The sequence below is a fragment of the Anabas testudineus genome, chromosome 13 (assembly GCF_900324465.2).
Source record: "Anabas testudineus chromosome 13, fAnaTes1.2, whole genome shotgun sequence".
Classification (NCBI taxonomy): domain Eukaryota; kingdom Metazoa; phylum Chordata; class Actinopteri; order Anabantiformes; family Anabantidae; genus Anabas; species Anabas testudineus.
The window spans coordinates 3,479,437-3,497,865 of record NC_046622.1 but is presented as its reverse complement, the minus strand read 5'-3'; the positions used below and the strand labels follow the sequence as shown (position 1 = coordinate 3,497,865).

General features: G+C 41.5%; 1 protein-coding gene across 1 annotated transcript in view; it reads left to right on the top strand.

Moving 5' to 3' along the window:
* Positions 1 to 201: 201 nt before the first annotated feature.
* Positions 202 to 18,429, top strand: part of caln1 (calneuron 1) — a 39,756-nt gene continuing 21,528 nt past the window's right edge. Inside the window, exons 1-3 of the mRNA XM_026376010.1 lie at positions 202 to 505; positions 7,956 to 8,077; positions 14,269 to 14,412. Coding sequence (XP_026231795.1) covers positions 7,963 to 8,077; positions 14,269 to 14,412 — 259 coding nt within the window. The 5' untranslated portion in view covers positions 202 to 505; positions 7,956 to 7,962. The remainder of the gene's footprint in view (positions 506 to 7,955; positions 8,078 to 14,268; positions 14,413 to 18,429) is intronic.

Genomic DNA, 18,429 nt, shown 5'->3' with positions numbered 1-18,429 from the left:
CATCATGAACCGACTCAGACCCCGGGTGTGAATCAGCCAATGACGCTGCGCTCCTCGACTGCGCACTGATTTGGGTTGGAGCGTCTCCTTTGGACACTGGGTTCCTCTCATCAATCTTCCCGACGCATGGCACCTGTGTGTGTGAGTCTTCAGTCGATGGATTTTTACTGTGAGTTAGGGCTTCTGTGCAGTTTGTTTGTGATGACACTTCACTGACTCTGTGTTTTATCGGACGCAGCGAGACGAGGGAACAAATTCAACCTCTGAGTTGGTGAAACGCGCGGTTCATTGCTGCTGCGGGACTTTATCTAAAAACAGCAACTCACAAACCATCCGGTGTGAGCTTTCCTCTTTTTGTGATGGAAATACATTTCTACACTTCATTCCCAACTAAAGGAATATTTAATTAATAATACAACAGGATCGATCACCTCAGGTCTGTAAACTGGAGGACATCGATTGACACATTTAACGGATTACCTTCAGACACCCAACACCCTCAAAGGTAAGTTCAGCAAATTGGCCAATAAATTCGATTGAGCAGGGAATGAATAGGCTGGAGCTCATCATTACAGCCTGTTAATGTCTTTGCTGTCCGCATTCAATCACACGGTGCCCCCTCCCCTCAGGCCCACACCTGTTGGTGTTTGGATCGCTCGGCACCTGCGGATGTCCCCTCACAAAGAGGCGCTCATGTCTGCCGCAGTTTATGTTCTTATGTGTATCAGCAGGTGGTGAATACCGTGGAACATGTGGGAGAAACAGATTTGAGAATAAGACAAATTATTTTTTAACCATTTTCTTTTCGTGGAACTGATTTTTATGAAAATCCTCCGCGTGCTTCGTCTGTCCGAGTTCTCTAAATTATTAATTGTTGACAGTTTAAGATGGGTCATCTTTAGACGTGCTGCTTTCAGACCGTATGTATCTTTATTAAACCGACACTCGGGGTCTCTTTAATTAGATTACACACATACTAACGCCGCTAGCTGCTTCATTAATGGAGTTTCTGTCGCACTGGTGACGCGCTGTTTCCACGATCAGTGAGCGTGTGCGCGTTAGGGGTCGTTGTGTTGAACTTGAGCTGTGAAGATGTTCAGCAGAGCGCTCACTGTGGGCCCCCCGCCGGGACCCACCATCTCCATCATCCCGTTGCGCAGTGTCCAAAGCGCCCTCTAGCCCCACACGGTGGCGCACACGGTGGCGCACGCTGTTGCGCACGGCGCGCACTCCCTCGGAGGTCTCCCTCTGTGTAATCAGTGATTGTGATCCACGGGGCTGTAGAAGCTGTGTTCTTCCAGCGCACACTCTGGCTGCCTCGTACCGTTTTAACCTATCTGTCAATCTTGCTTCCTACTTTCTCCCTCGCGTTTTTCTCCTGTTCATCTCTAATGACTCACTTGTCTGTCTGCGTCCCGTCCCTCCGCTCCTCATCTGTTTCAGAGTATCTGCCTCTCTTTGTTTTTGCCTCTGTCTGCCTCCCTCCCTCCCTTTAGCCTCTCCCTGTGTATTTTGTGAGCACAGCCACAGGCAGACAGTGCTCAGTCTGTCATTGGGACTCATTAATGAGTCCTCCACTCTGTCTCCCCATGTGGAGGAATGTGTGCACGGGAGAGTGAGTGAGAGAGCAAAGGGGTGGAGCACAAGAGGAGCTGTCGTACCTGCTGCTCTCACTGCTCAAATATTAAACAACGGGTTTCTGGGAACTGATGCTGCTGCTCTGGGACAAACCTAAACTGTGGAGGCAGCCGGGCTCAGTGGTTTGTGGACAGGCAGTCTGCTGCTGCTGCTGGAAACACCACTGTATCTAAGAGTCTGATGGAGGAGGAGGTCACAGAGCCCGATCCTCAGGCGGTGGAGCTCACTGGCATACTGCCGCCGGGGACACACTCTGAGGTAAATGGAGACTTGCCGGGCAACCCATACCTGAGGGACGGGACAGTGGATGTGATGGAGAGTCCAGTGAGGGAGCCGGTTGTGCTGCAGTATCCTGAGTACAATCACAGCCACCAGTATGGGTAAGAATGAGCACGGGAGAGACGGAGAGAACGAGTCTGTTGCTGCAGGAAACCGCTGCTAATGTGTGCAGAGAGGTGGCACTTCTGTCGGACGTTCCAGTCTCTGTTCTCAGCTTGGAGAGCGTTTCACTCCTCTTTTGCAGTGATGGCTTGATGAATTGCTTTTGCTCCCAGTTGACTGTGTTTTCGAGCACCTTGAGTGCCACTACTGCACAGCCCATCGTACCGGAGAGACCTTTAAATGTCTCAAATGATTCAGTCATGTCTCATTGATTTTGGCACACTGATTTATTTTGGTGTCTGTGTTGCACAACGTGGTGTTATTTCACACACCTTAGGAACAGATCGGAAAAGTAATTGGTAACTAATGTGTTTCCATCATGACCTGCTAGATGGATCTGCTCGGTTTTTACTCTCACGATTTTTAGCGTGTCCTTGGTGGGTTTTGTGCAGCAGTGTACAGTTCTGTTAAAAGCTGATTGTGTTTACAAAGATCCAGATAAGTGGACGTCAGATGGCACATAGCTGCCTCACTGCCTGAGAACACCAATGAAGTATAAAGAATTGACTGTAAGAACTTATTTCTGACTTGTACTGAAGTTTATACAGTCCACATAAAACCTTTTTGTCTGCTTGGCTGCATTTTAACACCTTGCTTCGAGCAATAATTGGAGCAGTAACTGCTACATTTATCTGTATGGCTGGAAACTTTAAAGTATTCTTCCAATGTGACCGTGTGTTGGTCTGTGATGTTTCAGGTGTTTTTATGTTGTTGTTGTTTCAGTTTGTTTATCAAACTCTAAGTGACGGAGCAGTGCACCAGGCATTACTGTAGCTGTCCTTTGTGATCCAGTGTGGTGTCAACAGGACGCTAAGCCTTCATTTGGTTTTACGGCTCAGCAGTTCCTACTTGGGACGTGAAGAGCCAGTTCATCACTGTTAGGGAAACAGTATCTTTGTACTTTGGAAGTGCATCATGCTGATAAGTTGAAATATGTTTTACTACTCTACTACTAGCTGCTGTTTTTTCTTGATTTACATATTTTGTTTACTTTGTCATAAAGATGTCACAGTGTCAGTTGATTTAGTCGCTGCTGGTACAGTGTTCTCCTTGTGTGCCCCTCGGTACCGGCCCGTTCCTATTGGCTGTTGTCCTGCCGGGTCTGATGTGACAAATTGCCATCTGGCTTTGAATCAAGCTGTGTTCTTTTCATCAGGTTGCGCTCTCTCCAGGAGACGAGTATTTTGGTGTTGTTACCGGCCGCTTGGTCATTTCCTACACAAAGAGAGACACTTTGGCACTTTGAGGACTAACTGATGCTTATTACTGTTTATCACTAACCTTTTAATTACCCGAAAAGTCAGCAACAACAAATTTGATGGTAAGTTTATTGAAAAGTGAAAACTGGTTTTGAGCTCTCATGAAGGCAGGAAAGTTAAAATGGTTTAATGAAAGACGTACGGTAGAAATAAAAAGATAATTTGCAGTGTAATAATTCTAGTCAAATGAATTTGGTCGGTTTCCAGTTGTGTGTATTTTCACTATTTGTGGAAAAACGTCCATTTAGCGTTGGAGCCTTTCTTTTTCTCAGCGTTCTGATCTCTTCTCTGTTGTGAAGGTGTGGCACTCGTCTAAGATGTCCAGCTGCTGGAGAGGAATGAGTTCATCGTCCCTTCCCGCCGGTTCTTTGAGGACACGCAGCACTTTAATGGCAATAGCTTAATTGCGGATTACCACTTTTTCTTTTGGGGTCACAGTGTTTGATTAGTCATGTCATTTTTGTCTTAACCTTGACGAGTCTGTACACGTCGTTCTCAATAAGGAAAGCACACGATTTTAGTGGAGGTAGCTTTATTTATGTCTCTGACATAATTGAGTTCAGTTGTTCTGTGACCCAGTCGCAGGAACAGCAATGAAAAGGCTCAAACGGACCATAACGGGGCAGAGATACCGTGTCTACTGTCAGGCTATACCTTAGATAGTTAATATGATAGTGAAAGGTTTTTAAGGTTTATTACTTTCAGTTCTTCAAGTGAATTGATTAGAATGTAGACACTGGTAAATCCAGCAGCCACCATTCAAATCATCTTTTTATGACTTTAATCGCTCAACGCAATCAAAAGAAAGATTTTCATGTGGTTTACTGAGCTTAGATTTGAACCACTGGGATAGATGTGATATATCAGATCCTGAGGTAAAAGACACTCAAGATTCAAGATGCTGTAGTTGTGATATTTGGTTGTTACAGAAACACTTGTCCTCACTCAGGTGAATCCTGTTGTGTATTATTTCTGAAGGAATGGGTGGAAGTTAAATGTTGGTAATAAACTGCTGATTTCCTTTATGCTGAGTGTACTGCTGAAATCTAATTACAGAAGTGGAACCTGGAGCATTGGAGCTCTAAGAAATGAACAGATTGATCACGGTGTGGAAACATATCTGGACTTAAATTTAGAAACCAGGAACAGCACAGCGACAGGTTGTTCCTGTGATTAAATGCCACAGGTTCAATCATAGCTAGTGCAGCCATCAGCGGCACCGTGCCCCGACAATTCAGCATGTCCTTGAGTCACAGACTCCCGACTCTCTCACTAACTGAAAGTGACTTTGGATAACAGCATCAGCTAATGGCCTCAATATAATGTAAAAATTGAGTTACTATCCTATAAAACTAGCGAACGTTTCACCAGCTTTTAGTGTGATGCTCACGTGACTTCACATGTTCCTGTGTTGTTCTCATCAGTGTAATAACTCATTTTCAGATTGCATTGCTTCTTTACACTGATGCTATTTTATGTTTAATAAAAGAATCAATCAAATGATTGACAGTGAAAACATAAAACAGTGTTTGCAGCCTAAAGCACAAGTAGAAAGAAGGAGTCTCTGTGTGTATCCTCAAACAGTTGAGTATTTAGAATATGTCACAACAGCCTGCTGTATGAAATACTGATGAACCGTCCAGTGATTTTATCTCAAAGTCATTTCTGTGGCTCGTTTTTATCACCAGTCAATCTAAGTATTAAATCCCAAAACCGCTGCCTGTCGTCTATAGAACTGATGTATCACAGTATGCAGGGGGCAAAAAGAGAGGGAGAGCGAGGTGTTGCCTGAGGTTGGGGTAATCACGTCCTGATTGAAGTGATTACTTTATGTTCCTCTGCTCCTGAAGGGCACATTAACTTGTTCGTCTGAGACCTTGATCAATTTAATCAAGTGTAATGATGTTGAAGGCCGTGAACAGCTCTGTACTCCATCATCTTCCTTCAGGGGTTGAAGATCGGCTGTTTCACTGTTTGATCACTTTCTCCCACACTTCATCTTCAGCACCAGTAAATGTGTTTTGTCCTTGTGTGATGTTGTATCAGCTCTTTTAGACTGGTGGTTATAATGTTCTGGTAGATTATGGATCAGGCCACGTATTTCTGTCCTAAACGATTTAAGTCAGAGAGTGTGGTGTTTGAACGCAACCCAAACTTGACAACATAATGTCTTTACTGTCTGCACTTAAGAGTATGGGGCGACCAGGAGGTGTTAATGTTGTGTCTAATCATTGTCAGTGCTGTCAGAGTTCTTACTCTGTGCTGCTCTCACTGTTCAGCAGAAGATAGGTGGTTGTAGATTCTCCCAAACGTCAAATGGTTTTACAATTAGAGTTGGTGTAAAGCTCTCAAAGATTCTCATTTACTCTGTCGATTACATATTGAAGTTGTTTTCGGACTGATGGTCAAAGGACTTTTAAATTACACCACTCACATGTTGGATGTGAGGATGGAGCTCTGGCTCGATGTAACTTCAATGATGAAGTTTATTTTACATTTTGGAAAACAAGTCAGTCAAACACATTTTTGGTTGACTGACAATTTTATGTTTTCGCACTGCTTTGATTTGTTATTTGTTTGAAATCTAACAGTGAGTCACTTTTATAAATCCCATTTTTCCTGTACCTGAATCTAGTAAGTACAGACATCAGATAGTTGTAACCCAGAAGAAACTGAACATTAAAGTGTGGAGAATATTTCTGATGCTTTCTCCACTAGATCTCAGTCTTAAGTCTAATATTTATTATCAAACACGTCAGTCCTCTGCTCAGTGCTGGTTAACGCACATCTGACTCACAGTATCATCGATAATTATAAAGCCAAAAGCCTTAACTGGATAACTTTGAATAATCCCCCAATTATAATCTCTAATCTCCTCTTTAAAAACAGTTTTATGCATGTTTTTAAACCAAGTGCTTCATTTATTCAATACTGGATTTCTAGTTTGTTCTGGGGAATTCCACTATGTAAACTCTGTCTCTGCAAAGTGAATCATTCTAATGAACATTTCTTCACATTGGCTGCAGCCACACAAACCCAGGTAAACACACACCTGTGTCAAACGATCAGCGGGTTGGCTTGTAACAATAATATGGAAAGAGTGAAAAAGAGGGATCATTGTAATATTCATAATAGCAGCTGATAGGTGACTGAATAATTGATGAATGAGCAAATGGAAAATCCTGACATTACGTACGAGGAAGCTGGTTGTAAAAGAGCTTCAGGCGCAGTTGCAGAGTTCTTGATATGCATGATTATTAAACTGACAAACAAGAAAGATGCAGGGACCCGTTTTCAATTTGTGAGGTAACGGATGGCTGCAGCTCCAACCAGTGAAAACATGAGCAGGTGCTGGACGTAGTAGAATAAAACGGAACTGGTAGGAAAGAATTAAACAGACGTATGACATCAATTCTTTTCACTGTTCTTATTAAACAGACATCAGATCATTTATTTTTCTACTTTATTCTCTTTGCAATTTCCTAAACCAACATCTACTACGTACTGTTATAAAACATGTTTATAAATTGTTTAATGGCTTTTTTTTATAGTTAATGCCTGTTTAACAGTGTTTTTAGCTGGAAAATAAACATATAATCTAAAGTAGAACAAATTTTAAGTTGCCAGGTTGTTGCTGTTTGTCCTTTCCCAACATAACCTGCTTAACTTAACTTCTGTAAGTTAAGTTTTATGTTGTTCCATATGTGAACAGGTTATTACGTAATAACCTACTATTAGAAATGGTCAGCTTCTTGGTTTATAAGAGACCTTCAACTTCCAGATATTAACTTCACTGAAGTGTTTCTATAATGGAGAATTATAGAAAAATCATATTAGTAGTATGTTCTTAAAGCTTCTCCCGGATAAAACACTGTTCACTTGTTTTACAAAGAGTGTGTTTCACATGCTAAATACACGTCGACTGTCGCATGTTTGTTTTCTTTCTGTGCAGGAATATAACATATAACAAGGTAAACCACTGAGCAGAGGACTGGGTTTCATTGTTCTGTTAAATACTGTATCTCATGAACTCCTCATACTGTCAGTGCAGCATCTCCTCAAAGTGTTCAAGATAAAATCCAATTAGAAAGAGGAAGACGTTGCCTAAATCCATCTGCTCTTTGTGCTCTTGTTTTTTTTTTTCTGTACCTTTGGGCTTCAGTTTATGAAATAATGAATTGCCTCAGTCACATCACAGCACATGCACACGAACCTGCTCTCATGCACCTCCACTCACACTCACTACGTCTGCCTCTCCCTCGCTGTGTGACTTCCCATTATGTGAATGAGTTCTGCTTCATTTATGGATCTTGTTTATGTGGTGCGCCTTGGACATTTAATTTCTTTCAGCTTCACCAATGTCACACAACCAGCTCCCTGTAGCCAATTGTAGATTCACATTTCACTTTTTTTTTTCTTACATGACTGAATTAGAGCTGAATGTGCCTTCTCATAACTTTACTTTTGAGATGTTGCTAATATAAATGGCTCATAACAGGTTTATTGCTCCTGAAGGTTCCCCCTGTTGGGAAACCTTTAGAAACACGTGTAGTCTGTTAGACTTTAGTGTTGTTCTCTGATGTCTAAATGGTTTTGTTGTGTTCTGTTGTCTCTCAGGGAAAAGATGCCGTTCCACCATGTGACGGCAGGCCTGCTCTACAAGGGGAACTACCTGAGCCGCTCGCTGTCAGACAGCGACAGCGATGTGCTAGCCAGCATCTCTGTGGAGGAGCTTGATGGTAAGAGTAAACTGTCTTGGCTGCTGTCCTGTCTTATGTTTAATGTACCTTTAAGTGGTTTGCTCTTTAGCTTTTCCACCCCAGAAACCTCTGGCCACATTTTATTACAAAGAAACATGAAATAATCTGAAAAACATACTTGAAGGATTAGTTTTAAGATGATCAATTCACATACATTGAAGTAGGATTTCCTTAATTGTAGTAACTTCTCTCTTCTGGAGCAGCCAAAGCCAGCTTTAGTTTAGTTTGGCCAATTTTTAGTTCATTTATTTTCAAGAGGCAACTTTAAGGCATTAAAGTTACAGTCAAATACTTGCATTTGAAAAACGGTGCTGCATACAAATGATTATAAACTCCTCACAGCTTTATATTTAGTGATGCTTCATGCCAGCTTAAGGAGGATATAGAGAAGTGATTTAAAAAAAAAAAAAACATCCTTGACTGCAACAGAAAAGTAATAAGGATGGTGAAGATCATGTTGACAAAAGGTTTGACTGTAGGTACCATTAAAAATAAAAATGTGGGAGCCACGCGATAGGAGCCTCTGCATATTTCAAACCCATAGTTTGATATTAAAAATGTACAGTAGAACCAGTACTAGGTTTGTTTTGAACACATGAGGATCCAAGTCACTGCTGCCAGTTTTATAGCCAGCAATGCATTTACTACAAAAACAGCATCCTCCTCCCTCTGAGCCAACACGGCACAGTGATGCATTATTCTCTGCTCTCTCTCATAGCTTATCTAACCAGGAGCATTTGTGGTCTGCTGGCTTCTGTCTCTGCCTTTTATGTGCTGTAGCAGAGGCTGGGTTTACGAACCCTTTGTTTTGGAGCTCGTCTGAGAGTAATCACCCGAGCCTGTAGAACACAAACCTGATCAATAACCGTCTGCTGGAGTCAGCAATGGCAGCGTCATGAGCAGCAAACAAACGAAATATTAAAATATTAATCCTCTGGTGCAACATTAAGCTGCCGCCTGGAAAATTGGATGCACAGCACACGGTAATAGCCAGATACTCTGTCAGGGTCAAGTTTAATATGCATGGAGATATTTGCAGCGTGTGAATTTCTCATTCCTATTTCACTGGTCCATGCAGTTTGGTGAATAAGAAATGGCTTGTGGTTAGAGGGTCCCTGTGAGGTCAACTACACACTGTGAAACTGACAAACTACAGCTTATTAGCACTGTAATTACTTCATAGTATGTGCTGTACACAAGTTGAGTGGTAAATTCCAGATGGAAGGTTTCTTTAGGCAGATACAGTATATGGTGAAGTATATAAAGCTATTTGTTTGAAGCAGACAATATTTAAATAAAGGACATTAGAAACAGCCTTACCTGTCTCCTGTCTACAGTCAATAGTAACACCTCTTCCTTTCCCCCGAGTGTATTACACAGCCCGTGTTTTATCAGGACCATGGTGTGGAATCAGTCATACGGTGTGTTTTTGTTAATGTCTCATCTATCGTAAAGACACATCTGGCCTTCAAGTCTTTTTCTTGTACAGATAACACTTTAAGATTTGACAAGAGCGTGAGTCAGTCATTCAGAGCTGCTGGCTCTGTTCTGTCCGTTCATTTGCAGCAGGCGTTCATTTACCAGCAACTGTTGGGCGATGAAGGGCGCCGCTGCAAATGTGAGGCCTTGATTTTTGCTTTTTTGTGAAGAGTAACATTACAGTCCAGTAAACAATGCTGACAAATAGAATTCATAAGACGCTCCATTGATTTCAGAGATGTAATTCAAACTGAATACACCTCTGCATATAGTGAATGAGTGAAAAGCCAAAAACCCGAGTTCTGCTGAAGACTGACTATAGATTTAGTTTGAGCTTTTCCGTCCAGGTGCCAATGAGAGTAAATCTGCAGGAGTGCGGGTTCATTAACACTGAACCTCGATAAGGACCATTCTGAAAGTAATGAACCAAATTTACAACAGTGGCCAATGCTCACATCTTCATCAGCCGACATGTACTAATTTAAATGTTGATGCTACGTATGACCCGCTTCCAGGTCCATTCAGCGATGACCTTGAGTGCATCCTTTGTGTCCTCTGAGAGGAATTTACACATTTCTGGCAGGTCCATTGTTGATTTAGGACCAGTCCTGTTAGCAAATGTATGCAAATTTATTTACAGCCGGTACATGCAGGGTATGGTAAATCATTTGTTGGTGTGAGATAAACTAAGCTAAGATATAGTGGCACATTTCATGAGCTACAACAATTTAGAGCATGTGGAGTTAAATTAAACACAGTCTCTACTTGAAAGCCTCCACCTATAAATAACTTTTCATACAGAGATTAAAATGGGTTTTATATAATATGCATGACAAAGACGGGCAGGGTGGGATTAATGACTAACAGAATGTTTGTTTACCGTTTTCACCTGGTGTTCACTGTTATTTCATCAACTGCAATTTCAAGGGTCCACAGTACATTGGGATAGATGACGTTTTCATCATTACACACTAGAGTAGTAAGAGTTCTAGTTGGCTGAAAAGGAAAACCGCAGCAGTTATAACAACCAGAGTTAGTGGAGACAAAGGCAGACTACAAGCTGAGTTCAGTCCAGGGTGAAAATCACAATAAATACGTCCCGCAGACGAGCTTTAAGGGTTTACTGAAAGGGCACTGGAAAAAAAAAAAAAAAAGCACAGGCTCTTCTTCCACTAAACATGCTGAGCCAGACGTGACAGCAGGAAGCCTGCAGGGAGGTTTGTGTCCCATTCTGCCCACCAGCGCTGAGCATTCCTTGGAGGAGAGAGGGAGAAAGAACATGGTGACAGGCACCAGCATTAGGCCACTTGTTTCTGAGTCAATGGCCATATAAAGAGCAACTCACACTTGGCAGCTTTTGGGGGTACTGAATGTACTGCAGCACACACACAGTGCACGAAGGCTGTATTTGAGTTCACTTGGACAAACGCACTCCTTCTCATGTGCAACACACAGTGGTAACTGGCACCACGGGGGGCTCAGCCCAAACAACACAACATCTTGTTCTGAAAAGCTGGATCTGGTTCATTGTTATCTGCAACCCAGCATGACGTCATCCAGCAAGGCACTGCACCGGCCAATTGTGAGCATGGAGGTGAATTTCTAGTAAATGACTTGAATCCTGAATTTCTGCATTTGACCTTAAGCTCATCACAACCAAAGACGAAACGGTGGCTGCCAGGATCACTTCCCAGAGTTGTAAAATTCAATTTGTGAGTCTTACAAATCTAATCAATCACTGCTGTGTCTTGGTGTCTGATGAGCTTTAAATCCGCTCCCCTAACTAGACCTTCAACGTGGTGTTCTATTGTCTTATCGGCAATAACAGAACATATCCACCAATGCAGACGCTGTTATCATTTTAACATTGTGCAAAAGTCTGTTCGAATGCAGAATCCTGCAGACAGCCTGTTTAGCCAGAGCTCATGGAGCTGTCCAGGGTGCTCATCAGTCTCACTGGGTTGGGACGAGGAACATCACAGATTATATTAGTACCAGGAACTAAAAGGTGCTAATTTGTTGTCACGTTTGACACAGTAGCACACTGAGCTTAAAATCACTCTATCATTCTGTCCCCAAAAGCCAGCAAACAAAAGGACGGCGTGTTCTTTTTATTGTTATCATTTATATTTTAATCTATTATTTTCATTCAAAACGTCTACATTTAGCTAAACAAATGGTTACTGCTGGGAAGTAATGCTGATAAATGAGATGAGATATTCTAAGCAATAATTGATTAATAGTAAAAACTGTACCTTCGTATCTTTAGGCAGTTTTCATAGTCAGAACATTGCAGTAATGTGGTACTATTGAATATTTCGATAGGACCTTTTATACATGTAATAGACCGAGTCATTTATATAAATATGAACCTGGTCTCTGTGTTGTTATTCTGATCCTATATTATCCCGACACGGGAAAGTGCTCAACAAAGGCCTGAATCACTCATAGATTTATTCATGAAATGCTCATTTCAATGCATTGAAAATAATCTGTATGCTTTGATGTGTGTTTGCAGCCGTTTCAGTCTGTGCATCCTGGAAAATATTCTCTCTAAAACAAGATTTTATAGTGTGACAGATGATTGTGCTTTATGAATAGTGCTTTATTCGCTCAGGACCAGCTGTTTGGAGAAGCAGCAACATGCTGTTTTGATACAGGTCAGAGGCTGTGCCCTCCATTCACTGTTCGTTCTTTATATAGTGAAAACACTGTTCTCAGTTTTATGAGACAATTTATAATTTACGCTCCATTTATGCTTTACAGTTACAAATCATTTGCCAGCAGAGTGGTTCAGAATGGCAGCAGTGCAGCAGATAATAAGACAATTAATGGGCTCATTTCTTAATGACTGGATTTTTTTTGGCAATTTGTTGTTTCAAGCAGTCAGAAAAGCTGTTGGCGCTTGTTCTTTGAAGAAAAAACACTGTAGCACTGTTTTTCCACTGTTGAGATTATTTTCCTTCATACAGTGGCAAGAAAAAGTATGTGACCCTTTTGGAAATTCTTTGCCATACATTTTGAATCTATGATAAAAAGGAGATGATATATATTCACAGAAGAACTCTGAGCATCTGTGGCTCCTGGGAAGGATGGAGTTAAACCGTCGATTCCACTTTCCTGTTTCGAATTATTCAGCGTTCAGCGGTGTGCTCATGCATGTCGCTCAGTCATAGTGTTCTTCAGAGAAGTGACATTCCACCTCTATTTAAAAACACCAGATGCCTGTCAGTCTCCCTCTCTTCTCTTGCCATACACCCTCTCCTGTCTGTGGGCACGCTTATGAAATATGCATTTATTAAAGCACAGCGAAGCTGCTGAGTCCTTCTACTGACAACTTGATCACACGTTGAGCAGCTAGTGAACCAGCTGCTGACTGTGTTCAAGTGAGGCATTCTTATCTCTGCCTGTGAGAGTGAGTCAGTTTAGTAAATGGCTGCGTCAACGGCTCAGCCTGTACACACCACAGCTAAAACAACAAAACCAAGACCTTCACGTGGATCACGGCTAATATGCTGACTTTAAGAACTTGATTAAAATAAATGTCACCGTGATAATCGTAGACTTGGTCGTTAATTGAATTCCCCATCTATCATTGAATGAGTGAATTATTTGACATTTTTCTTTGACAACATTCAAAATGTTCTCTTCAAATGTGCAATAATCAGTCACTTGGACTTGGTAATCAACTCATTTAATATAGGTAGTCAAAGGTCACGGTCGCTGTGACCTTATGTGTGTCCCCGTCAAAATATCAGGCATCCGTTTCAACAGGTGAAGGTAGACCTGCAGTGGGGCTCACAAGATGTGAGTTGAAATGTTTTACACGGGTCTTTCTACATCTTTTGCATCACTGATTTATGTTTGTTTGGCCCCTATTTAAAATAAATGAGTTATTAGCTACTTAGTGACAGTGCAGTCGCACGGTGCCGTGTAATAAATGGATTTATCTTATTTATCTCTACCAGAACCAACAGTGATAAATCATACATATAGATATCATGCAGCTCTAATAAAAACTGGAATTTATTCACAACTGAGCAGGAAACTGTTAGTTTAGAGCTGTGTGAGGTCTATTCTGCACAGGGAATACCTCTAGTGATGGATGGACCAGTCCAGAGTCTTGAAGGTCACAGGTTTAATCCCAGCAGCTGACAGAATGCCCTTAAACAAATCAAACTCCACCTCTTCCACTGTTCGTTTGAATGTTGAACAAACTGAAAGGTTAAAACAATTCTGTGAAATATGAATGGAGCAGTGCATCAAGGAACACACTTTAAAGGTTACACAGTGGAGTGTGAAAGCATGAAAATGAGCAGAGGTGACAGCAGCTGTGACAGCAGGTGGAGAAAATGAATCGATGGCTGGAATTGATCTTGTTAACTGGAGGCAGTGGTGCGAAGGCAGTTGCATATTGTGCAGCCCGAAGCTGGGTCAGAGAGGAAGAAAGGAAGAAAGGAGTGAGAGAGACGTGTGGGAATGATGATGAACGAGGGGGAATGGTGACGTGCAAGTTAAACGTGTATCACTTCCAAAGAAACGAAACCCAACGTGTGAAGTAATATTAACAGGTTTGTCTGGCAGTCAAATACACACACTTCTGTACACGAGCTGGAGTTTACTTTCGCGCCACCTGGTAGAAGAAGAGCTGGACACATGATGCTGATTCTATTTCCTGTATGTCTTTGCAGAGATCCGGGAGGCGTTTAAGGTGCTGGATCGTGACGGAAACGGGTTCATTTCCAAACAGGAGCTGGGTATGGCCATGCGCTCTCTGGGGTACATGCCCAGTGAGGTGGAGCTGGCCATCATCATGCAGAGACTAGACATGGATGGTGAGTCATACACACAAAGAAATGGAAAAATAACTGAGACTGAACTGTACAGACAGAAACAAACACTTTACATTGATATTATAGACAATAAACACCATGCAGCATATGGTTTGCAGAGATTTGCAGTAAACGTAAGTTTCCCTGTGCACCTTTCCCTGCTCAGATATATAGATTAAATCCTGTGTCATGCATAAAACATTTATTCAAGCATGCTTAGAGTGTGTACTCATTTCTATCTCAACCACTCACCGTTTCCACTTGACACATGAAAGTACGAAGTGAAGCTGATGTCAGGAGAGAACAGGCTTAATGGAAGAAATGTGTGATTCAGTAAAATGTTTGCACACAGCATGTGTAGCTACTGTCGGGTTATTTTTTCATATTGGTTGTGCAGCTGGCACGAAGTCATTATCAATACACTGCAGCAGCTGAATCTGTAGGGAAAGCATCGTGAAACTCTGGTGAATCAATATGTGCAAAGTGTCAAATTAGCGAGATCTGAATCGGCTGAGGTTTAATTCTCCAGCACCATTCTCACCGTGACCTTTTAACCTTTTCTCTTCAGAGGAAAGAGTCTTCGCACCAAGAAAACACAAGCAATCTGTTTTCCTGCAGACAGCATCTGTGCCGAGCCAGGTTCCAGGCAAAGCTGTCTGCGTTGACTGTGATTGACATTCACTAAAGGGTAGACTCTTAAAAAGTGTATAAGGCAGCAAAGGAAAAAATACAGTATGCAAATGTCAGATCACAGGGAAAATATTCAGATTCTTCATGCTGCCTTTGATAAGTGCTTTTCAGTTTTACTGTGGAGAAATAAATACTCTAAATGTTAAAAGCTGAATATTAAATTTGAAGACGTTAGGCTGCCTTTATTCTGCTTATGACTCATCTGCTTCAAAGTCTCAGGAGACCAGAGCTAGGTTTGTGCATCAGGGCCAGGTCCCGTGGCATCATCTGGTATGACTTGAAGAAGTGGGCGAGGCTTCTTTAGAACTGACGAAGATCACATAAGTCTGTGAAGTGTGGTGCTGGTTATTAATTTATTATTCTTCCTCTCTCTGTTCATTGAATCCACGTTTGTAGGAGGTGCTGTTTGGAAAACTCGATTTGCTGTGAAATGACCCAGGTTAACTTTTGAGTATTGATTGATGTCATTAGTCAAATGCTTCTGTTCATTTGGGCTTTAATGAATTGTCTGGCTGGCTGCCTACCAAAGGCACATTTCTTTGTGTTTATTAATTTGCTAAACCTCTATTCATTAAAAGCAGCTCAGTCATTTACTTTATGATCCAACAGGTTGAGACAGACGGATGAAGAGAATGGCCCACACACAAACAATCTGTCTCATGGACACAGTAATATCATGTAAATCACTGTTACACTGTCCTAACGTGACTAATCATCTTCATACATGCTGTCTCAATACAAACTGGAGTTTCAGTCCAGAGTCCTGTTTGTTGGTGGGTTTAAGCAGCTAAAACATTTAGAACGTGCTGTAATTCAAAAGCTAAAAGTGCTGGATGTCCGTTAAACCAGACTTCAGTCTTTCTCTAACCTCAGCACCTCAGTGCTGCAAGTGCTGGTACATATTTCCATACATAAACTAGGAAAATGTAAAATAAGGATAAGATAAAATTAGATCTATAATAATATAACATTTCCTAAAATATGATAGAGTTGTGACTGACAAAGTGCAAAGAGAAGAGTTCAGGTGTTTTACTGGCCAACTTAAATGTACTTTTCTAAATATAAAAATGTTTTAGTTTGATTCCTGCAGCATCGGGACAAAGGCACATTTACCAGTGTGTTACATCACCGTCCCTTCTTATTTTAATCCTTTGGGAACCGAGGACACCAATTGTTTGCAAGTGAAATATTTTCCCTTCTTGCTGGATATGAAACTTCAGCAGCTCAACAGTTTGTAGTTGCCATTTTTGCACCATCTGCTTTTGCATTTTTAGAGACAGGGTTCCATAATCAAATACAGATTTTGCAAAAGCTGCAACACCAGAAACCAATACAGTAATGTTCAAGTACGTAACAGGACTAGACGCAAATGACGATGTAAGATCCTCTTCACTGAATATTCCTGTTATTCTTTTATTAACTAATTAGCAACACAGGGGAGAGTAAGGAGTTCATCACACACTGATTGGAAGAAAGTTATTGTTGTGCAACTATTTAATCATAATATGCAGATGAACAGACAAATATATACATATATAGTGTTGCTAATCTGCCGTGTTGTTGTTTTTGGTAATTTACAAATCAGTGTGAAATGATCCTCTCATGCACATGCACAGGCACAATGATTAAAAAGCCAGTGATCAAAGCAACACAGCATGGAAGAGAGCAGACGAATGAGAATTGATGATGGTGACTGTATCCAAGTGGGCAGCTGTGAGGACTGGATCCTGATTCACAGCCATCGATGCAGGGCCCAGCGGACGAGTCCAGCTGATGTCTAGAAGATGCTGATAGGTTCTCTGCTCTGCTCGCCTCGGTCAAGCCAATCCATGTGATTGTTATTGAGCTGCGGATGTCCTTCACAGAGAGGTGTGACCATGCTGCTGTGTTCCAGATCACAGCATTGCAGCAGGTTTAGTTTTTAGCTATTGATTTTTAATCTGTTAAGTATTTGTTACATATCAGCAAATACCAACATTTAGTCATAGTTACATACTGTCTTTTAAACTTATTTGAAAGAGCAGGATTTGTCACCATTTTTAATAATTCATTGTTCTGGGAAACTGCTTAGCTGTGACATACAGTACAGGTAGAGAGCGGTCAAAAGCCTGGTGCCTTGGACTGTCACACAAATTGTGTTACTCAGGGATTTTGTGCATACTGAGCTGTCACAAAAGGCGGAAACATCAAAATAACAGCATGTTCGCATAGAAAACGAGGCGTTTAGGGTGAACCTTGAATATTATTTGAGATTTATATGTACTGAAGGTTCAGTTTGGAGTACAGCTGTACTGTATTTATCCATTGTTGTATGACTCATTGGAAGAAGTTCTTCATTCATATTGTCTCAGATTTTTTTTGTATCAGCTAAAGCAGAAAATATGGCAGGTTTGCTAAGAACAAGTATTTTAATCATTGATTCATTCATTTATCTTCTGTAGTAATTTATTTCCACTCGGCGCTGCCGGGGGGGCTGTACTCTCCACCAGCAGATGTGTAGGTTATACAGTAGAAGATGCATGTTCTACCGTCATACAGAGAATTAGACAAATCATTGTTCGAAATTTCACTGTGTCTTTTAAATGGCAGTGTGGCAGAAGACACAATTATGATTTTTCATTATAAGAATAAAGGTGCAATAAATCACATTTTGAAGCACAGACGGGCAATAAAACTGCAGATCCAGCTCCCAGAAACACAGTCCTGAAACTCTACTGTGTTGCTAAGTCTGTGCGACTAACCACTGCCTAGATTTAGCATATACAGAGCAACATGATCATCAAAGTACCCATACAGTATCTCTTCCACCTGTAATCCAATGTTTCCTCTCCTTTCAGTTCTAGTTTTTGTTTCCACAAACGTGCTGCTAGATGTTTGACTCTTGTCACCAGCAAGTGGTAACTTAGTCTGGTGGCTATTTGAGCTGGTAGGACGTCAGGAGCTAAAAATATTCTTTAGTTTAGTGTGAAAAACCTAGAACATGCACAACCACTTCAACCTTTCTTACCCTGAACACGTTTGTCCAGGCCACCTGTCACCCATACATCTTCCTGCCCTGACATGATCAGGTCCCAACGCTGCTTCATTTGCATTTGCTGAATGTGCATGGACACAAATGCAGTCAATGGCATCAAATGCTGTAGTGCCAGCATGTCCCAGAGTCATGTCGTGTACAGTGGGGCAGATTGAGTCGTCCTCCATCTGCAACTTTCTGCTGACACAGTTCACAGCTTCATATGTCCACAGGAACGACAGGTGGCGAGAAGGGGAAAGTACAATGGGTTTATTTTACAAGAAGTGTTGCAGTGAGTGAGACGTCTGTCCACTTCA